At 40.5% G+C, this 20,698-nt stretch overlaps 1 protein-coding gene across 3 annotated transcripts in view; it reads right to left on the bottom strand.

The window, feature by feature from the left end:
• Positions 1-16,155: 16,155 nt before the first annotated feature.
• The window catches only part of exoc6 (exocyst complex component 6), a 275,638-nt gene continuing 271,095 nt past the window's right edge, over positions 16,156-20,698 (bottom strand). For 2 of the 3 annotated variants that reach the window (XM_030121915.1, XM_030121916.1), the window contains 2 exons: positions 19,904-19,915; positions 16,156-18,447 (listed from right to left, as the gene is read on the bottom strand). In XM_030121915.1, coding sequence (XP_029977775.1) covers positions 18,321-18,447; positions 19,904-19,915 — 139 coding nt within the window. In that variant the 3' untranslated portion in view covers positions 16,156-18,320. The remainder of the gene's footprint in view (positions 18,448-19,903; positions 19,916-20,698) is intronic. The other variant, XM_030121917.1, reaches the window with a different exon arrangement.

The following is a 20,698-nucleotide window of genomic DNA, read 5'->3' as shown; positions in this document are numbered from 1 at the left end:
ATCACCACCTAAATTTAATCATTTCTTCCTTATCCCATTTCCAACAAACCCTGAAAATTTCATCAAAATCTGTCCATAACTTTTTGAGTTATGTTGCACACTAACGGACAGACAAACAAACAGACAAACCCTGGCAAAAACATAACCTCCTTGGCGGAGGTAAATATAGATTCTGTTATTGTTGTGTTGTGAGGAATAATAATGTTGGAGATGTCGATGTGCACTCACTGTTAAAATAAATCCACATTGTGAAGCAACCTTTACTTGCGCTGAATTGGAAATATTTTAGAAAATACACTGAATTACAGGGCTTTGCCGAACAGTGTGTCAACCTAACACGTAAGGTTATAATTCCATGATTTTAATAATAATTGGTCGTGATCTATCGTGGGCCGGTCTGAGGTATGAAACTCCAGGGCTGAAAATGAGTCTCAGTCTGGCCCTGATTTGTTCCTTGTGCCAGTATCAACATTTCCTTAAATTTTCATCCAAATCCATCCATAACTTTTTGAATTGTCTTGCACATGGACAGACAGACCGACAGACAAACCAACGCTGGCAAAATATAACTTCCTTGGTGGAGGTAACTAGTGACAGTCAGTTTTAGAATCTCCACATCCACTGGATTCACTGATGCATCTGCGTCTTCAAGAACATCCGGAACACAGTATTTACACTTTGACTGTGGTTGAGTGGACGCCGTGACTTCCACATCCACCATATATATGAGCGCTTCTACTGTTCACCGTATATATGAGCCGTTCTACCGTTCACCGTATATAGAAGCAGTTCTGCCATTCATCGTATATATGAGCGGTTCTACCGTTCACCATATATATGAGTGGTTCTATCATTCACCACATACATGAGTGGTTCTGCCGTTCACCGTATTTAGAAGCGGTTCTGCCGTTCACCGTATATATGAGCCGTTCTATAGTTCACCATATATATGAGCGGTTCTACTGTGGAACCAGAGAATGAGACGCATTTGTGCATATTACCATAAGAGCCTCAGTTCTAATTTCACCGACAAAATATTCACTGTGTGGTTCAATACAGGCAGAAATTATGGAAGTTTTATGTTTCAATCCAAAATGTTACTAAAGTAAAGGGTTGATTTTCATACATATTTATCTACATTACTTTTAATCATCAAATTGATCATTTGTTTTTAGTACATATTATACAAATTACTGTTCTAATTGTGTTTAATAGAGTGAGATTATATATATATATATATATATATATATATATATACATACATACACACATAAGTTTTAGAACACCCCAATTTTTCCAGTTTTGTATTGAAATTCAAGCAGTTCTGTTAAGACTGGTAGTACGAGATCTGAACCCAAATGCAAGAACCTCAGACAGATATACAATAAAAGTGTGTTTATTAAACACAATCAGTAAACACAGTTCACACAAAAAGATAATGGGTGAGTCTTCAGTGAAGCTGCGTCGCAGATTCGTCACAGATTCCAAATCTGAGGGAAAGGCTTCCCAGCCCGGGTCGGGAGCACACGAGGGGAACCCGACTCGGAGGAAGCAAACGAGAGTCAGGGGACAGACCAGGTCATACACGGGAGGACAAGCAGACAGGCAACAGGACATTGGGGAAAGGCAAACTCACGTACCGTAAATCCAGGCTGAAGGTCGAACACAGGAGAGGAATCAGAGGCTGAGGTATGAGGGCCGTTGAATAAGTTCATGGCCTTACCCAGAACAGAACAACAGAGACTGAAAATTTATATTTTATTTTTCAACATAATCTCCATTTACAGCAATGCACTTGGTCCATCGATGTTCAAGCATCACTATCCCATCACGAAAGAATGTAACATCCTGTATTATAACAACCAGTAGTTCTGGGTGAGGCCATGAACTTATTGAACGGCCCTCGTACTGACAGGGGACAGGCGAAGCTCAGGAGTCGATGAAAAACAATCCGGGTCAAAAAACAGACAGGCAGACGAACAGGATCCAAAAAGCGCTGGTAAGTAATCACACAAGGAGAATACGAACTGGCAGAGGACAAATGAAGACACAGGGCTTATATACACAAGAGGGCGGGGAGACAATTGGACACAGGTGCAACACATCAGGGCAGGGGCAGATAATCAGACACAGGTGGAGATAATCAGGGAAGGGACGTAAAGACACCAGACACGACACACGAGGGAAACTTAACAAAATAAAACAGGAAACGAAGGACAAGACAGACAAAACAGGCTGGAGTCCAGGGGCTGATATGACAAGTTCAAGTCTTATGAACAGCTTGAAATGGTACAAAAGTAAGCGGTGAACTGCCAGAGGTAAAAAAAAAAAAAAAAAGAAAACTGAAAAATAATGTACATTTCAGAATTATACAAAAAGGTGAACAATAAATGGGTTAACAACTTAAAGCAGTTCTGCAGCAATGGAGGTTGATCAAGACTTGAAAGTTGGTGCTACCAATTCCTACAGGTGTCCCAACATTTCTTAATTACTTACAACCCGCTCTGTCTGCATAAAAGGAGTGTTCGAACACACTTTGGTACCATACTGTTGGGAGCATTATTTGAACAGTACTGTACTGCAGAAAGTATTGCGTTACTTTAAAAATGGCCAGGAAAAGGCAATTAACAATAGAAGAGAGACAGACCATCATAACACTTAAAAATGTAGGTCTTTCCTACAGAGAAATCGCAAAGAACGTCAAGGTGTCAGTAAGTCCAGTTTCCTTCACCATCCAAAGGCACTCAGAAACTGGGGGAAATGCTGACAGGAAGAGGTCTGGCAGACCCAAAGCCACAACAGAATCAGATGACAAGTTTCTGAGAGTCAACAGCTTGAGTGATAAGCGACTCACAGGAAAACAGCTTCAAGCACGGCTCATTAGTGGTTGTAGTAATGAATGTAATGAACGATGTAGGACAGAAGAATAACAGTGTGTTAGAAACGAAATTGAGAATAAAAACACCTTAAATCTGTTTAAAACTACAGATGAACTATACTCTGCCAGTTCTAGTTTAATTTAATGTCCCATTTCCAACCGTCCTCCTTAATTAAAGCAAAAAAAAAAAAAAAAAATCTGCCAGGGGAACAAGTGAAAATGATCTTGTTGAGATTAGTTGAAATCAGATTTTCCAGCTCTATTGTCTATAAATCAGTTCTTATATCTGACTGACAAGTTCCTCTGTAGGTGATTCTGTCTGATTTTAACCTCCTGAGACCCAGGAAATGTCAGCACTGTACCAGCTTTTTTTTTGTTTTTTTTAATTAAATAAGTGCCTATATTGGAAACATCATGATGCAACAGTTTTTTCACATGCAGTTTTTAAAATTTTTATGGAATGTCCTTTGTGGTGGACAGTTTTCTTTTTTTTTTTTTTTTTTGTATAAACCCATAGCTGGGTCTGAGGAGGTTAAGTGTGATCAGATATTTGGACTAGAAATGACAAACATACAGGTGTTCAGTGTTTCTCCAGACGTGGAAATGGAAACTCAAACCACACACACACAAACACACACACGTCCTGTTGAATGAATGTTTATTACAGCACACGTAATCAAACCAACAGTTCAGTGGGAAATCTGACTAAGAACATTGACAAAGGTAAAGTGAGGGTTCTGCTGAATGTCTGTGAACCTTCTGTCCACATTCACACCTTCACCTTTAAAGACTGATGGACAACGTTGGACCAGGACTCTGTTCCAGTCCAATCAAAGTGTTTACGTCTGAGTCAAAGTGTCCACGTCTGAATCCATGTGTCCCCCTGCAGACACTGAACAGGTCACAGCTCTGTCTAATATTTTGAACCCAACTGTTTTCCTGTAAAACCAGGGGAGTCAAACTCAGCTCAGTTCAGGTTCAACATTCAAACCAGTAAAATAAGAACAGAATAACCTGTAAATAACGTCAACTCCAAACTATTCTCCATGTTTTACAGTGAAAAAAAGTCCAATTATATTATGAAACATCTTCAAACTATCCTTTAACTGGAACAACCTGGAATTTCTGAAGAAAAATCAGTGTAATTTGACCAATATTCAGCCTCAGTTTATCATTTACACATGTTCATTCTAATGTACAGATCCCAGTGGATCTACAAACACACAAAACATTTAATAACAGACAGAATATCGGTCCAATTCCACTTCTCTAAGTGTTTTCAGGTTGGTCATATTTGTTCAGGTTATTCACAGTTTTTTAAAGGACGTATTGTTAGTAAAAGTGGATTATACATGTTGCTCTTCAGTACGTGTCAGTAAGTCATATCAAAGTAGATAATTAAAGGAAAGTAGATAAAGAGTTAAAGTAAAATTAACAAATTAATAATAACAACAAAAAGGAAAATAAAATAAATACACATCATTCCAAAAGGGCCCAGACTCTGTTCCATCCCAGTATTCTAATACAGTTTCTGACCTGGAAAGCAACGTACAAATCCAAAAGGTAAGAAATGATAAAGCTAATGAGAAAAATAAAAATAGAATTAAAAAAAAAAAAAAAAAAAAAAAAAAGGTCCATCTACAGTAGTAAATAAAAATGGACAATAACAGCTGTAAAGTTAGTATGTTTATCTGCCCCATGTGCACCTGTTTCCATTTATAACAGTATGTTGGTGTGAAAATATGTACAATGGCAGGAATAATAACACAATTAAAAAAAAAAAAATTAGAATAATTACTAATTAAATAAGGATAGTTTACTGTGTACATGTGTAACAGTGTGATTAATGAAACACAAATAGAAAAGTGAACCAAATGAGTGAAGTAAAAAATAAAATAACAAAAAAAGAAAAAATATTACAGTTTTTACAATAAAACAGATACATGTGTAGTTGTCATTTCTAGGTAATTATGATACTATTTGACTGGTTCAGATCAAACTGGTCTGAATGTAGAACCTGAACAGAATCTGAACAGAACCTGACCCCCCTGGTGTGGACGATGCTCATGTGGACTTTTGGGTCAGAACCATCCTGTCCTATTCTCATCCAGTGGAGAGAAGGTCCAACAGAACATCACTGAACTCCTCCCACTGTCATTTCCAAACTCAAATGTAAAGTCTTATTAATTACATATTTACTGGGGTGGGGGTGGGGGGGGTGTCCATGGAGGTCCGATCACATTGACCCCCTCCCACTGTCAGCAGGAGAACTGCTGCCATATTTTTAAAAATTAATTAATTAATTAATTAATTTTTTAACAAAATATGCACTATATACAATGGCATTTACAAGCAACAATTACAAACAGGGCAAAAAAAAAAAAAAAAAAAAATACAAATCCAAAGGAAAAAAAAAAAAGTCTATAAGTTTCAGTGCAAAACTGCCTGCAGAAGGCGAGCACAGACCCCAAACAGAAGCTGAATAAAAACAGTCTGTAGAAAATGTGCAGGTTTCCATCAGTGTGGACCTGCGACCCAGGCCTGACACAAACCAAGTCATTATTGCTGTGCTTTGTGAATACATGTGGATTAAGAGACTAAAGCTTCATTGAACCCTGAGGAACAAAAACAGACCATTTAGAGTATATGTCACTGAACACCTCCATGTACTTACACATATACAGACAGATGCAGCCACTAAGAGTCCTACTGGGTCTGGTTCTGCTGCACTGAGGGGGGGGGGGGGGGAGTTAACTGTCATGGTATGACTGGATATTGACCCCCCCCCCCCCCCCCACACACACACACACACACACACACACACCACTGAGAGGCAACACAAGCTGCAAAAAACATAAAGCTAAAAGACAAAAATAGGACCAGGATACGGATTTATGTTAACACAGCAAGGTTCTAATAGTTTTGGATTTTTCATTCTAGTTTAGTTTTATTTAGTTTTGATTTTTTTTTTCCTCTAATTGAGTTATTTTTAATTCGTTTTTAGTGCAGGTTTGATAGTTTTTATTAGTTTTCATTTTTTTTCTCAATGCTTAGTTTTAGTTTTGTTGTATATTTTCTCTTCTTCTCCGTCATATTCAAATAAATCCCAGACAGGACTCTGCTGCTTTCTCCCAACTTTAGTCTCCATGTTTCCATGTGGAGTGGGGACCAGAAGATGACTGTAAACCACAAGTGACCACAAGTGACGGACCGTGAAGTGTTGTGTGGTGCTGCTAGAAAATTGCTTGAGGGAAACAAATCGATTTTGTATCAATCCAACAGTGACAAAGATGAAAACGAAGGGAATTTTATCCATGATTTTTATCCATTTTAGTTAGTTTTGTAAGCACACAATACAGTTTCAGTTAGTAATGGTTTTATTCTTTTAATTATAGTTTTAATTTATTTCAGTTAAAGAAAATGTTTTTTCAATTCTAGTTTTCGTCATTTCGTTATTTTTCGTTAACGATAATAACCTTGTAAAGCAGTGATATTAGTCTTTTTTCAATGTAATTCTTCCTTTTCCCATATTTCCCTGTGGTCTCTATAAACTGTAAATTGGGTCTGAAATCTTCATTAACGAATAGAATAGAATAGAATAGAATAGCATAGAATGAGCTTTATTGTCGTTGCAAAACTACGACAGCGTATTAGGGCCGCATAGGAAAAATAAAAACACTTGTCACTAGAAGAATAAAGCCATAATATTATGAGAATAAGTCGTAGTTAAAAAAAAAAAAAAAAAAAACCAACTCAAAATTTTACAAAAATAATGTCGTACTTTGTGTGATTAAAATCATAAATAGTTTGAAGATAAATTCACAATACTGCAATAAAAGTCTTAATTTAGAAATTCTAAGCCTTAAAGCAGTGATATTTTTCTTTTTTCAGTGTAATTCTTCCTTTTCCCTCATTTCCCTGTGGTCTCATTAAACTGTAAATGCTCTGCTTGGCTCTGAATTCTTCATTCATTCAACTCCATAGGTCCATGTTCAACCCTATTTCTGAGTAATGACACCAGAAAGGTGGTTTGGAGCGCTGGCCCTTTAAATGCACAGGAGACACTTCAGGCCCTGCCCCCTCCAGCTCCATTTAGAGGAAGTGAAATCTATTTGTTTTTCTTCATATTATCCCATGAATCTGATGTTCAGACTGACTATAGATACCTGTTGAGGTTGTTGAAATACAGACGAACGTTCCTCACTGTTTGCTGGCGTTTATTTAGATTTCACTCTTGTCTTTTTCTTTTTCTATTATGACATAAATCTCCTGAATTTCCACCTTAACCCTTAAAGACCTAAACAGCCACCGTCGATCAAAACCATCTACATATTTATATTATTTAATAAATTTGGACCCACTAATCCAGGGGTCTCAAACTCCGGTCCTCGAGGGCCACTATCTTGCATGTTTTAGATGTATCCCTCTTCCAACACACCTGATTCAAATGATAAGCCTACCATCAAGCTCTGCAGAAGCCTGATAACGACCATCAGGTGTGCTGGAAGAGGGAAACAACTAAAACATGCAGGATACCGGCCCTCGAGGATCTGAGTTTGAGACCCCTGCACAATCCTATCAATACATGCCAATAATTGGTGTAAAATGCAGTTTTATCTCAATTATTCATAGGATAAAATGTACAAAACCTTGTGAAATGAGAATAAAATGAGCCAAAATACGCAAAAACTTTCCCAAAATTGATGACAAACAGCATACACAATTTTAAAGCAGTGATTTTTTTCTTTTTTCAATGTAATTCTTCCTTTTCCCTCATTTCCCTGTGGTCTCATTAAACTGTAAATGCTCTGCTTGGCTCTGAATTCTTCATTCATTCAACTCCACAGGTCCATGTTCAACCCTATTTCTGAGTAATGACACCAGAAAGGTGGTTTGGAGCGCTGGCCCTTTAAATGCACAGGAGACACTTCAGGCCCTGCCCCCTCCAGGTTGTCGGCTGTGCCGCTCTGTCCTGTTCAACTGACAACTTAACATTTGAGGTAATGGGCTCCAAGTTTGGACATATTTTCAGTCTGGACTACAACCGTTGATGACGACAAACAATTATGGAGAAATACTGGAGAAATGTTGGTCTGAAGTCTGGACCTGATATGAGCAAATGTGGAGATGGAATGAGTTAGAGACGCAACTAATTAAGAAGAAATTCAAACAGGTTGTAGAAATTCACTGGATTTAATCTACAAATGAATCTAAAGATAGTTTAGAAGCAGCTGGAGGGTTCAAATTCAAACTGTCGGAACTATGAGGGTTAAGGGTGGAAGAAAATATCGGTTCTGCAATATATTGCGATATTTCATTTCACAATACCGTATCAATATTAAAAAGTACTGTATCAATATTTTTAGGTATTTATGCAAATGCAAATATTGTGGAGGTTCATTTTTCTTTTTTGTTTATATTTTCTGTTTTTTTTTTTTTTTTTTTTGAAATTCAAGTTTTTATTGAACTTTTCAAAGGCTTGGTACATGGCAAACTTAATATGTTTCTCCATACAAGAACAGGTAGTATATAATTAACAATTAACTCTGGCGACAGACTCGACATACTGTTTATCTCATAAACATAAAAGATCAAAAATAAAATAAATAAATAAAAAACAGGCATCAGATACAAAAGAAGGTGGATATATAATAATATCAACGAGTAAATATCTGTACACACACACACACACTCACACACACTCATACATGCAGACCTATCTACCTTTATGTAAAGCCGAAACATGTCCCAAAGGGTTACCCCCCCCATCACTTAATCGAAGCATACATTCATAGGATGCAGTTTCAGTCATTGCACAGACCCATTCTTTCATCTGTGGAGTTTCTGATGTTTTCCAGCGTCTTAGAATGACTCGACAAGCTGTTGTTGTACCCACTGAAATTACCCAAAAGTTACATTTGGGTATATTGGGTAACTGAGATTTAACCCCCAGTAAGCAGAGCTCTGGGTTTGAAGAGATTTCTGCTCCAAGCCAATTACTTAAAATATTTAGAATTTGAGTATTATTTAACTCTCTTTTATTAAATAATGTTCGTTCCTTTGTTGGGATTGAACTAAAATAATGTTTTGATGTTAGTTTTGAACTAATAGAATATGAACATTTGAACAGGATCTTAACTCTTTAAGTGTCAGACAGTTAAGGGGCTAATAAGCCTTAAAAGTGCCACAGAATTTGGCCGTTTTTCAGTATTTCGCGTCGTTTTTATAATATTTGAAGAATCCTTCAGGAAACTGCTCGGTAACATCCGACCGATTGCTGATTAGATTCAAAACGCACCGGACGCAGCCGATTCATTATTGATCGTAATTTGCATAATTTATAATAATAATAATAATAATAATAATAATCTTTATTTATATAGCACTTTTCATACATTAAAAACTGTAGCACAAAGTGCTTTACATATCAGTTTAAAAATCAGTACCGCCCCCCACCCACACCCACCCACTCACCCGCACACGCACACACACACACACACACACATACATGCAAACCCACAAGCTCACACATACTTAAGAATACTGACTGAGCATGGGTAGACCAGAACAAAAATGTACAAGTAAAAGTAAAACATCAATTTAGGAGGCGCTGTCTCAGGGAGCCATCCGCACCAGGAGGCAGCCGCCAACCCCGGCGACCAGGCACCAGCAACACAGCCCCGCATCCCAACTAGTGGGAGAGGGCCAACTGGGACCCCCACCCACCAGAAAGGAGCGGACCCCAGTGAGAGAAGGCGCCACAGCCCCTGGAGTCCACAGCCGCCCCCCGGCATGGAGGGCTCCCTCTGATGAAACACTGGAGAATAAGAAACATTAAAAAGATATAAAAATATTATTTGGTCGCGTGACCTCAAATTCCCGTCTGCTTGGTCTCAAAAGGGGGACACAGAAAGAACGTCATCGAAATGTGAGAAAGAAATGGGGGTGGATTTTTTGTTTGTACACAAATGTGGCGTGTTCTCCAAAGCCGATCTGATCGGCCCGTGGCACTTTACAGGTTGTTTTCGTAAAGCCGATTTAATCGGCCCATGGCACTGAAAGTCTTAAACTGTGATGTCTGTAAAACAGAATTTCAGTTTGAACACAGGAACATTTTGTGATATGGCATTAGATCCTGTTGTGATCAAATAAAAATGTGTTTAGTATTTGTGCAGATTTATGGTGTAATTCAATTCTACAAGGAAATAATCAAACAAAAGAAACAAAAAATTGCCTTTTTAACAGTATCATATGTCGTGATATACGATATAGTGATCCTCGTATTGTGATTGGTATTGTATCTCCAGATTCTTGCTGATACACAGCCCTATTTAGGGTCCAAATAAACAAACAAATGAAGCACAGACTAATAACAGTGGGTTTAGTTCAATATAAGCCTTTAACACATTTTTTAAAGCCCATTCTGATCTGATAATAGGCCGATACCAGAGGGTCCTGGGAACCCCTGTTGAACATAAATATGCGATATGAGTGCTTTGGTATAAACAAAATGGCTTCCTAGGACGGTCGGTCTGAAGCCTTTGTGTCCGAGTACGATGGTGGTTCCATGAACGGCTCTGAACCAGCCACTCAGAGCAGGTCCAGGTTGGTTTAGTGGAGACGAGGGCTGTGTATCGGCACAAATCTGGCGATACGATACAAGTTGCAATACTAGGATCATAATACGATATGTCACGATATATATATATATATAATTTATATACTGTTGAAAAGGCAATTTTTTGTTTGTTCATATTCTATTAGTTCAGAACTAACATCGGAACATTATTTTTGTGCAATCCCAACCAAAGTTATTATCATTAATGAAAACTAACGAAATGACAAAAACTAGAATTGAATTTTTTTTTCGTGAACTGAAATAAATAAAAACTATAATTAAAAGAAAAAAACGATAACTAACTGAAACTATATTCTGTGTTTACAAAACTAACTAAAACATAAAAATTATGGATAAAATTCCCTTTGTTTTACGTCTTTGTCAATGTTGGATTGATATGAAATCAATTTATTTCCCTCAAGCAATTTTAGCTGCTGGCACCATATGATATTTAACGGTCCGTCACTTCTGGTCACTTGTGGTTTACAGTCGTCTTCTGGTCCCAACTCTACCTGGAAACATGGAGACTAAAGTTGGGAGAAAGCAGCAGAGTCCTGTCTGGGACTTATTTGAATACGACGGCGAAGAAGAGAAAAGATACGACAAAACTGAAACTCATACTAAATCTAAACTAAAACTAAGCATTTAGAAAATAATGAAAACTAATAAAAACTAGCAAACCTGCTCTAAAAACTAATTAAAACTGAATTAGAGAGAAAAGTCAAAACTGAATAAAACTAAATTATAATGAAAAATCCAAAACTATTAGAACCTTTATCCCAACAGATAAACTACCATCTGCATCTCAGACAGTAAAAAGTGCTTTTAGGATGCTTCAAATGACCATCATTTAATAAAACAGTGTTAAAAAATGAATAAAATATAAACAATAAAGAAAACCAAAAAAAACAAAAACGAACCTTCACAATATCTGCTTTTGAATAAATACCCAAAAATATCCATCCAGTACTTTTTTTAATATTGATATAGTATTGTGAAATGAAATATCGTGATATATTGCAGAACCAATATTTTCTAACATCCCTAGTGGAGACTGTGTTTGTTATTTTGATGAGCTTTACTTTGCCTCTCGGCGGGGGGGGGCGGGGGGCGGGGGGTGTCAGTGTCCATGTCAGATGATACCCCTGTTTACTGGAGCCCTTAGTGCAGTGTTTTTCAACCTTGAGGTCGGGACCCCACGTGGGGTGGCCTGGAATTCAAATGGGGTTGCCTGAAATTTCTAGTAATTGATTAAAAAAAAAAAAGACTAATAAAAAACATATGGTGAGTTGAGAGGAACAATCACAGTACATAAAGACATGACAAACTGTGGTTGTGAAACTGCAGCACTGTGGTTCTGTTTGTCTGTGGTTCTGTTTCTCTGTGGTTCTGTTTCTCCGTGGTTCTGTTTCTCCGTGGTTCTGTTTATCTGTGGTTCTGTTCATCTGTGGTTCTGTTTCTCTGTGGTTCGGTTCATCTGTCAAATGTTCATTGTGGTTGGTTTCAGATGCTGCAGCTCTTTCATAATTCATAGTTTGAGTTCTTGTTTGTTCAGTATTAATTGTCAGCCTTGTAAATCCAAGCTGGACTGACTGTACATATCCTGACCAAGGAAAATCAAATTCTCCCTTTGTGCAGTAATCCACACCTGGCTTTACTGCCTCTGTCCATAATAATAATAATAATAATAATAATAACAATAATAATAATAATAATAATGGATTAGATTTATATAGAGCTTTTCTATGAACGCATACTCAAAGCGTACATTATATAGACTAAATATACTCTGAAATTAACATTTATTTGCAACATAGTATAGCAACTATTACATGATCCAAAAAAAAAAAAAAATAGTTTAGCAAAAAAAAAAAGTCTCCATTTTGAATTTCTGGGGTCACCAGAAATTTGTGATGTTAAAATGGGGTCACGAGCCTAAAAAGGTTGTGAACCGCTGCCTTAGTGCCTTGGACTCCATCATGTTCATCCAAACAGCTGAGCTCCACGTCTGAGTCATGCATTCAAATGAACATTTGTCTGGGCTTCACTTATCTGACAATTCCATTTCTGTTTTCAAGACAAATGTGACAGCGTTCTGAACTTGGACCTGTTCACTCTGTGTGGAGGGGTTGGGGGTGGGGTGGGGTTTCAAATGGACACTGAGGCAAATAAACAAACAAACAAACAAACAAACACACAAACAAACAAACAAACAAACAAAAGACAAACTGCAAGCAAAGCATCAAACTAACCCTTCAGTGAGTTTCTGTGCACACGTTCTACTTTTACATCCAGAGCAGCACCACCTCAGCCACTGGACCAATGAGGACCAAACCAATACTGGATTACCCATGATGCACCTGGACTGTGACCACCCCAGACACTGGAACAATGAGGACCAAAACCAGGACTGGATTACCCATGATGCACCTGGACTCTGACACAGTAAAACCACATGGATGCATTTAAGCCTGTCGCTATAATCTCCCCCTTGAACTGCCACTTAGCTGTGGTGAGGGAGTTTGAGCACCCAAATGATCCCAGGAGCTATGTTGTCGAGGGCTTAATGCCCCTGGTAGGGTCTCCCATGGCAAACAGGTCCTAGGTGATGGGCCAGACTAAGAGCAGTTCAAAAGCCCCTATGAAAGATCTAAGGAATGTGATGTCACCCGGCATGGCGCAGCCAGGACCCCACCCTGGAGCTAAGCTCGGGGTTGGGGCTCGAAAGCAAGCACCTGGTGACCGGGCCTATGCCCACGGGGCAAGGCCGGGTCTAGCCCAAAGGAGCGACGTTGGCCCGCCCTCTGGTGGACTCACCACCCACCGAGGGAACCGTAGAGGCCGGGTGCAATTTGGATTGGGTGGCAGTCAATGGCAGGGGGCTTGACGACCCAATCCCCAGACACAGAGTCTAGCTCTTGGGACATGGAATGTGAGTTTGCTGGGGGGGAAGGAGCTGGAGCTTGTGAGGGAGGTTGAGAGATACTGTCTAGATATAGTCGGGCTCACCTCCACACACAGCTTGGGCTCTGGATCCCAACCCCTCGAGAGGGGCTGGACTCGCCACTTCCCTGGCATTGTCCATGGTGAGAGGCGGGGGGCTGGTATTGGCTTGCTCATAGCCCCTCAGCTCAGCCGCCATATGTTGGAGTTCTCCCTGGTGAACGAGATGGTTGCGAGGAATGGCCTCCCTGAGCTGAACCTGAGTGGTGTTTTGTTATTGGACTTCTGTGCTAGTCACAGTTTGTCCATAATGAACAACAGGTTTGAACACAGGGATGTCCATAAGTGCACATGGCACCAGGACACCTTAGGCCAGAGGTCAATGATCAGCTTCATTGTTGTGTCATCAGATCTCCGGCTGCGTGTTTTGGATAATCGGGTGAGGAGAGAGACAGAGCTGTCAACTGATCACCAACTGGTGGTGAGTTGGAGCCGCTGGTGAAGGAGGAAGCCGGACAGACATGGCAGGTCCAAATGTGTTGTGAGGGTCTGTTGGGAACGTCTGGCAGAGTCCAATGTCAGCACGGTCTTCAAGTCCCACCTCCGGGAGAGCTTCTCCCACATCCCGAGGGAGGCTGGGGACATTGAGTCCAAGTGGACCATGTTGTCCACCTCCATTGTCAAAGCGGCTGCTCTGAGCTGTGATCGCAAGGTGTCTGGTGCCTGTTGTGGCAGCAATCCCTGAACCTGGTGGTGGACCCCGGAAGTTAGGGATGCTGTCAAGTTGAAGAAGGAGTCTTATCAAGCCTTGTTGGCTCGTGGGACTCCCGATGCAGCTGATGGGTACCGGCAGGCAAGGCGTGCCACAGCTTGAGTGGTTGTGGAGGCAAAAACTCGGGTCTGAGTGGAGTTTGGGGAGGCCATGGAGGAGGACTATCGGTCAGCCTCGAGGAAATTCTGGCAAACCGTCAGGCACCTCAGGAAGGGGGAAGCAGTGCATCACCAACACTGTTTACAGTGGAAGTGGGGAGCTGCTGACCTCGACTGGGTATGTTGTCAGACAGTGGAAGGAATACTTTGAGGATCTCCTCAATCCCACTGTCACGCCTTCCATGGAGGAAGCAGAGGCTGAGTTCTCAGGGGTGGACTCATCAATCACCCAAGCTGAAGTCACCGAGGAGGTTGGCAAGCTCCTCGGTGGCAGGGTACCAGGGATGGATGAGATTCGCCCTGAGTACCTTAAGTCTCTGGATGTGCAAGGACTGTCTTGGGTGACACACCTCTGTAACATCACGTGGCAGTCGGGGACAGTACCTCTGGATTGGCAGACCGGGGTGGTAGTTCTCCTTTTTAAGAAGGGGGATCGGAGGATGTGCTCCAACCATAGGGGGATCACACTCCTCAGCCTCCCAGGGAAAGTCTATTCCAGGGTACTGGAGAGGAGGATCCGACCAATAGTCAAACCTCGGATCCAGGAGGAACAATGCGGTTTTCGTCCCGGTCGTAGAACACTGGATCAGCTCTACACTCTCCATCGGGTGCTCGAGGGTTCATGGGAGTTCGTCCAACCGGTCCACATGTGTTTTGTGGATTTGGAGAAGCTGTTCAACTGTGTCCCTCATGGTATCCTGTGGGGGGTGCTTAAGGAGTATGGGGTCTGGGGCCCTTTGCTAAGGGCAGTCCGGTCCTTATGTGACCGATGCAGGAGTCTGGTTCGCATTGCCGTTCCAGGTGTATGTTGGGCTCTGGCAGGGCTGCCCTTTGTCACCGGTTCTGTTCATAATTTTTATGGACAGAATTTCTAGGTGCAGCCAGGGGCCGGAGGGGGTCCGGTTTGGGGACCACAGGATTTCATCTCTGATTTTTGCAGATGTCGTTGTTGTGTTGGTTTCACTGAACCTGGACCTTCAGCGTGCCCTTGGGCAGTTTGCAGGCAAGTGTGAAGCGAGTGGGAAGAGGATCAGCACCTCCAAATCCAAGGCCATGGTTCTTGACCGGAAAAAGGTGGTTTGCCCTCTCTGAATTGGTGGAGAGTCTTTGCCCCAAGTGGAGGAGTTCAAGTATCTTGGGGTCTTGTTCAAGAGTGAGGGAAGGATGGAGCATGAGATTGACAGACGGATCGGTGCAGCATCTGCAGTGATGCAGTTGCTGTATTGGTCGGTTATGGTGAAGAAGGAGCTGAGCCGAAAGGTGAAGCTCTCGATTTACCGGTCAGTCTATGTTCCTACCCTTACCAAAGGTCATGAGATTTGGGTCATGACCGAAAGGACAAGATCCTGGATACAAGCAGTCGAAAGGAGTTTCCTCCATAGGTGGCTGGGCACACCCTTAGGGACAGGGTGAGGAGCTCAGTCACCAAGGAGGAGCTCAGAGTAGAACCGCTGCTCCTCCACATTGAGAGGGGACGGCTGAGGTGGCTTGGGTATCTGTTTCAGATGCCTCCTGGACACCTCCCTGGGGAGGTGTTTCAGGCATGTCCCACCGGGAGGAGACCTCGGGGAAGACCTAGGACACGTTGTAGAGACTATGTCTCTCGGCTGGCCTGGGAACGCCTCGGGGTCCCCTTGGAAGAGCTGGAGGAGGTGTCTGGGAAGAGGGAAGTCTGGGCATCCTTGCTTAGACTGTTGCCCCCGCGACCTGGCCCCAGATATAGCAGAAGATAATGGATGGATGGATGGACTATAATGACATCATTATTACATCATCGTTACTGGGCTTGAAAAATAGGAACTTCATATCATATCATCCATTTTTATATTAAATGGTAATAATTTTCCTTAGACATCCACATCTATGATTATAATAATAATAACAGAATTTTACCGGATGTAAACCTCCAAATACTGTTTTAGGATTCTAATGAACTGTAACCAGTCCTACAGTGGTAACAGATGGAACACACACATTAGTGTTGGAGCCAACGTTAGCAGAAGTTCTGTGTGTTCAGAGGTTTGAAGTATTTACTCCAAATAAACCCAGGAACTAAGTTTTAAGCAGAACTCACAAACCACTGATTGCACTGTGTGTAATAATAAAGAACGGACTTTTAGTTGGATCTGAATAAGAACACATTGTGGATTGATTTCCTGCTGTCTTGTTTCTCTACCATTCTTTAATATGTTTAGAGTCAGTAACAAAAACTAGTTAATTTCTGAACAAACCAAGATTGTGGGATGGTTTTAGAAAATACTTTGAGTCCAAACTGATGGAAAAGGTTCAGTGGTTTTTAATGGAACCATATATGAACACCAACACATCCAAGGCTGTGAACTGAACTAGTTTTGGTTTTATTAGAGTGATCCAACATGTTCAGGGTTTTATCCAAGGCTGAACTGAGTTGAACTGATGAGACATTGATAGGAAGTTAGTACTGACACTGATCTGGACTGGGTTGGACCTCATATTCAGGAAGTTAGTATTGACACTGATCTGGACTGGGTTGGGCCTCACGTTCAGGAGAGAACAGCCTCACTCTGGGGTTGGACCTCAATGTTCCAGTACTCACATAGTGTGCACATATGAGTACTGTACACATATGTGTACTGTACTGGTATGTGCTTGGTACTCGTATGTGTACTGTACTCATAAGTGTTCAGTACTGGTATGTGTACTGTACTTGTACATGTACAGTACTCATATGTGTACAGTACTGGTATATGTACTGTACTCGTATGTATACTGTACTCATATGTGTCCAGTATTTATATGTGTACAGTACTGGTATGTGTACTGTGCTCATATGTGTACAGTACTGGTATGTGTACTGTACGCATATGTGTACAGTACTTGAACGTGTCCAGTACTCATATGTGTACAGTACTTGTACGTGTCCAGTACTCATATGTGTACAGTACTTGTATTTGTACAGTACTTGTATGTGTACTGTGCTCATATGTGTAAAGTATTGGTACGTGTACTGTACTCGTATGTATAGTGTACTCATATGTGTACAGTACCCGTATGTGTACAGTACTCAAATGTGTACTGTACTCATATGTGTACAGTACTCGCATGTGCACAGTACTCGTATGTGTACAGTACTCGTATGTGTCAAGTACTTGTACGTGTACAGTACTCATGTGTCCAGTACCCGTATGTGTACTGTACTCGTATGTGTCCAGTACTCGTATGTGTACAGTACTGGTATGTGTACTGTACTCATATGTGTCCAGTACTGGTATGTGTACAGTACTGGTATGTGTACAGTACTGGTAACAGTACTGGTATGTGTCCAGCACTGGTATCAGTACTGGTTTGTGTCCAGTCCTGGTGTCACTTCCTTGGCTGCAGCTCCACTTCCTGGACTCATATGTGTCCAGTACTGGTATCAGTACTCATATGTGTACAGTACTCATATGTGTCCAGTACTTGTATGTATCCAGTACTTGTATCAGTACTCATATGTGTCCAGTACTCTTATGTGTCCAGTACTCGTATGTGTACTGTACTCATGTGTACAGTACTCATATGTGTCCAGTACTCATATGTGTCCAGTACTCGTATGTGTACAGTACTGGTATCAGTACTGGTTTGTGTCCAGTCCTGGTGTCCCTTCCTTGGATGCAGCTCCACTCGTATAAAACACAGTTGTTCTTCTTGTCCCCATTCTAATGGTTCAGAATGTTCAGACCTGTGAAGTCTGGTAAACTGGAGCGTGTGTGTTATTTACACTGAGTACTGGTTTAAACACAAAGGAGGGACAACTGTGAGTGTGTAGTCACTACCCTGCATGCTTTGTGTGTGTGTGTTCCCTGTTGTACTGATCCCATACAATACGTGTCATCACTTCATTCCGTCTGCGGACGTATGGACTCTGTGTGTCTGGGCAGTACAGTGTGATCATGTAACTGCATGTGTGTGCGTGTGTGTGCGCGCGCGCATTTAGGATGACATGCCATTGACCAGACTCCTCAGCTGTTTGACCACAGTCTCTATGAGCTTCTGTTTGTCTCGGTCGTTCTTCCTGAACCCAGAGAAGATGTTGTTCTTCTTACTGGTGTCTTTCATTCTGGACAAAGGACAAGAAAAAAAACAAAAAAACAAAACAGGATAAGTCAAAACCCTGTGTGTAAAATATCAAACAGACTATGTGTGACTCATGATGCCTTCAGGTGCCATCGGTAACATCATCTTTTCCACTTGTGAATTCCACATTACCCGAGTGTTGTGTTCAAGTGCTTTTGTTGTCATAGTGAAATGAAAAATGGCCGCCACACAAAACAGTTCTGGACATGTTCATTCATCTGATACAACACTTTTTTTGTAGATTGTGTATGTTATAAATGTATTAAATCAACAGTTGACAGCAGCAGAATGTTAATAAAAGCAGTGTTTATCATTCAACATGAATCTTTCGTTGCTCTCTGCCATGTTGGAAAGGTCAAAGGTTATTTTCTTCTCGTGTATGAAACTTTTTTCCCAGTTCTCCAGTGGAAAATCTGACATGAGGGGGGTGTTTACCATAATTCATACAGCAAGCGAAGGCAGCATTAGACCTTTGCCTTCATTTGGCATCATTTCCCTGTTTTTTTGACCACGTTCTAGTAATAATAATCATAATAATAATAATACTAATAATAATAATAATAATAATAATAATAATAATAATAATAATGGATTAAATCTCTATAGTTCATTGGACTTGAACTGCTTGAAAAATTGGGTGTTCTATAACTTTTGACCAGTAGTGTATATATCCTATATCATCTGTATATATCCTTTATATGTTGAACATATTTCTTCCATCTGTAGTATAGAGTTGGCTTTTTGTATATATATATATATATATATATATATATTTTTTTTTTTTTTTTTGTAGTTTTGTATATTGCAGTTTTTTTTATCCAATTTTGTGACATTTTTATAGTTTTTTTGCACTTTTGTTTGCTGCTATAAAGAAACACAGCTGCTAAACTGATATTCATTGTTCCTGTCACAGTGACATCACAGTCCTATTCTATTCTATTCTATTCTATTCTATTCTATTCTATTCAATTCTTTTTTTTTTAAATTAACTTTCTTTATTGGAAACAATTTCACATGGAGTAGCATGACAGTGCAATGTGATAAAAAGGACTTCCATTCTTTCATTTTGCTTTTTATCCCTCCCACAATCCCACCGTACCCAAAATAAGGCAAGTCTTAATGTAAATTCAATATTGACGAGTGATCAGTACAGAATAGATGCAACAATTGTCTAATGAAGAAAAATAAGTAGCTAAAATAAAATAGAAAGAGAAAAAAAAAAGGGGAGGGGGGGGCTCAGTAATCATTTACAGATTGCAAATCAGGTTTTTTGAGTACGGATGCATCAATAAAGCACTGATGTGGACGTCAGTGTCAGTTAAAAATAAACCATATTTGTGTGGATGGAACCTTCATTTCAGAACATGAAAGAGCAGAGCAGGGCAGTACAGTGTGATCATGTGACTGCGTGTGTGTGTGTCTGTGTGGGGTGAACCTACCCTCTGTAGACTCTGCAGCAGCAGCAAAAGGAAAAAGAACGGCAACATTTAGAGAAGGAATTAAAGACAGAAGGAAAACCATAAAGACATTTATACAGATGTTTGAAATAAAGAGGGTACAGGAATGAGCAGGACAGGTGTTGGAATGACAGTGGACAGACAGTGGACAGACAGTGGACAGACAGTGGACATTTATGTAAGACCGACAGAGAAGAGTCAACAGACAGCGGACAGACAGTGGACATTTATGTAAGATCGACATAGAAGAGTCCACAGACAGTGGACATTTATGTAAGACTGACAGAGAAATTTATGTAAGACCGACAGAGAAGAGTCCACAGACAGTGGATATTTATGTAAGACCGACAGAGAAGAGTCAACAGACAGTGGATATTTATGTAAGACCGACAGAGAAGAGTCAACAGACAGTGGACATTTATGTAAGACCGACAGAGAAGACTCAACAGACAGTGGACTTCTATGTAAGACTGACAGAGAAGAGTCAAATGACAGTGGACAGACAGTGGACATTTATGTAAGACCAACAGTGAAGAGTCAACAGACAGTGGACATTTATGTAGACCAACAGAGAAGAGTCCACAGACAGTGGACATTTATGTAAGACCGACAGAGAAGAGTCAACAGACAGTGGACATTATGTAAGACCGACAGAGAAGAGTCCACAGACAGTGGACATTTATGTAAGACCGACAGAGAAGAGTCAACAGACAGTGGACATTATGTAAGACCGACAGAGAAGAGTCCAACCTATCAAACTGAACAGAGCAACCTGGG

The sequence above is a fragment of the Sphaeramia orbicularis genome, chromosome 19 (genome assembly GCF_902148855.1).
Source record: "Sphaeramia orbicularis chromosome 19, fSphaOr1.1, whole genome shotgun sequence".
Taxonomy (NCBI): domain Eukaryota; kingdom Metazoa; phylum Chordata; class Actinopteri; order Kurtiformes; family Apogonidae; genus Sphaeramia; species Sphaeramia orbicularis.
Note: the sequence above shows the minus strand (reverse complement) of the source record. Positions and strands in the feature narration are given on the sequence as shown.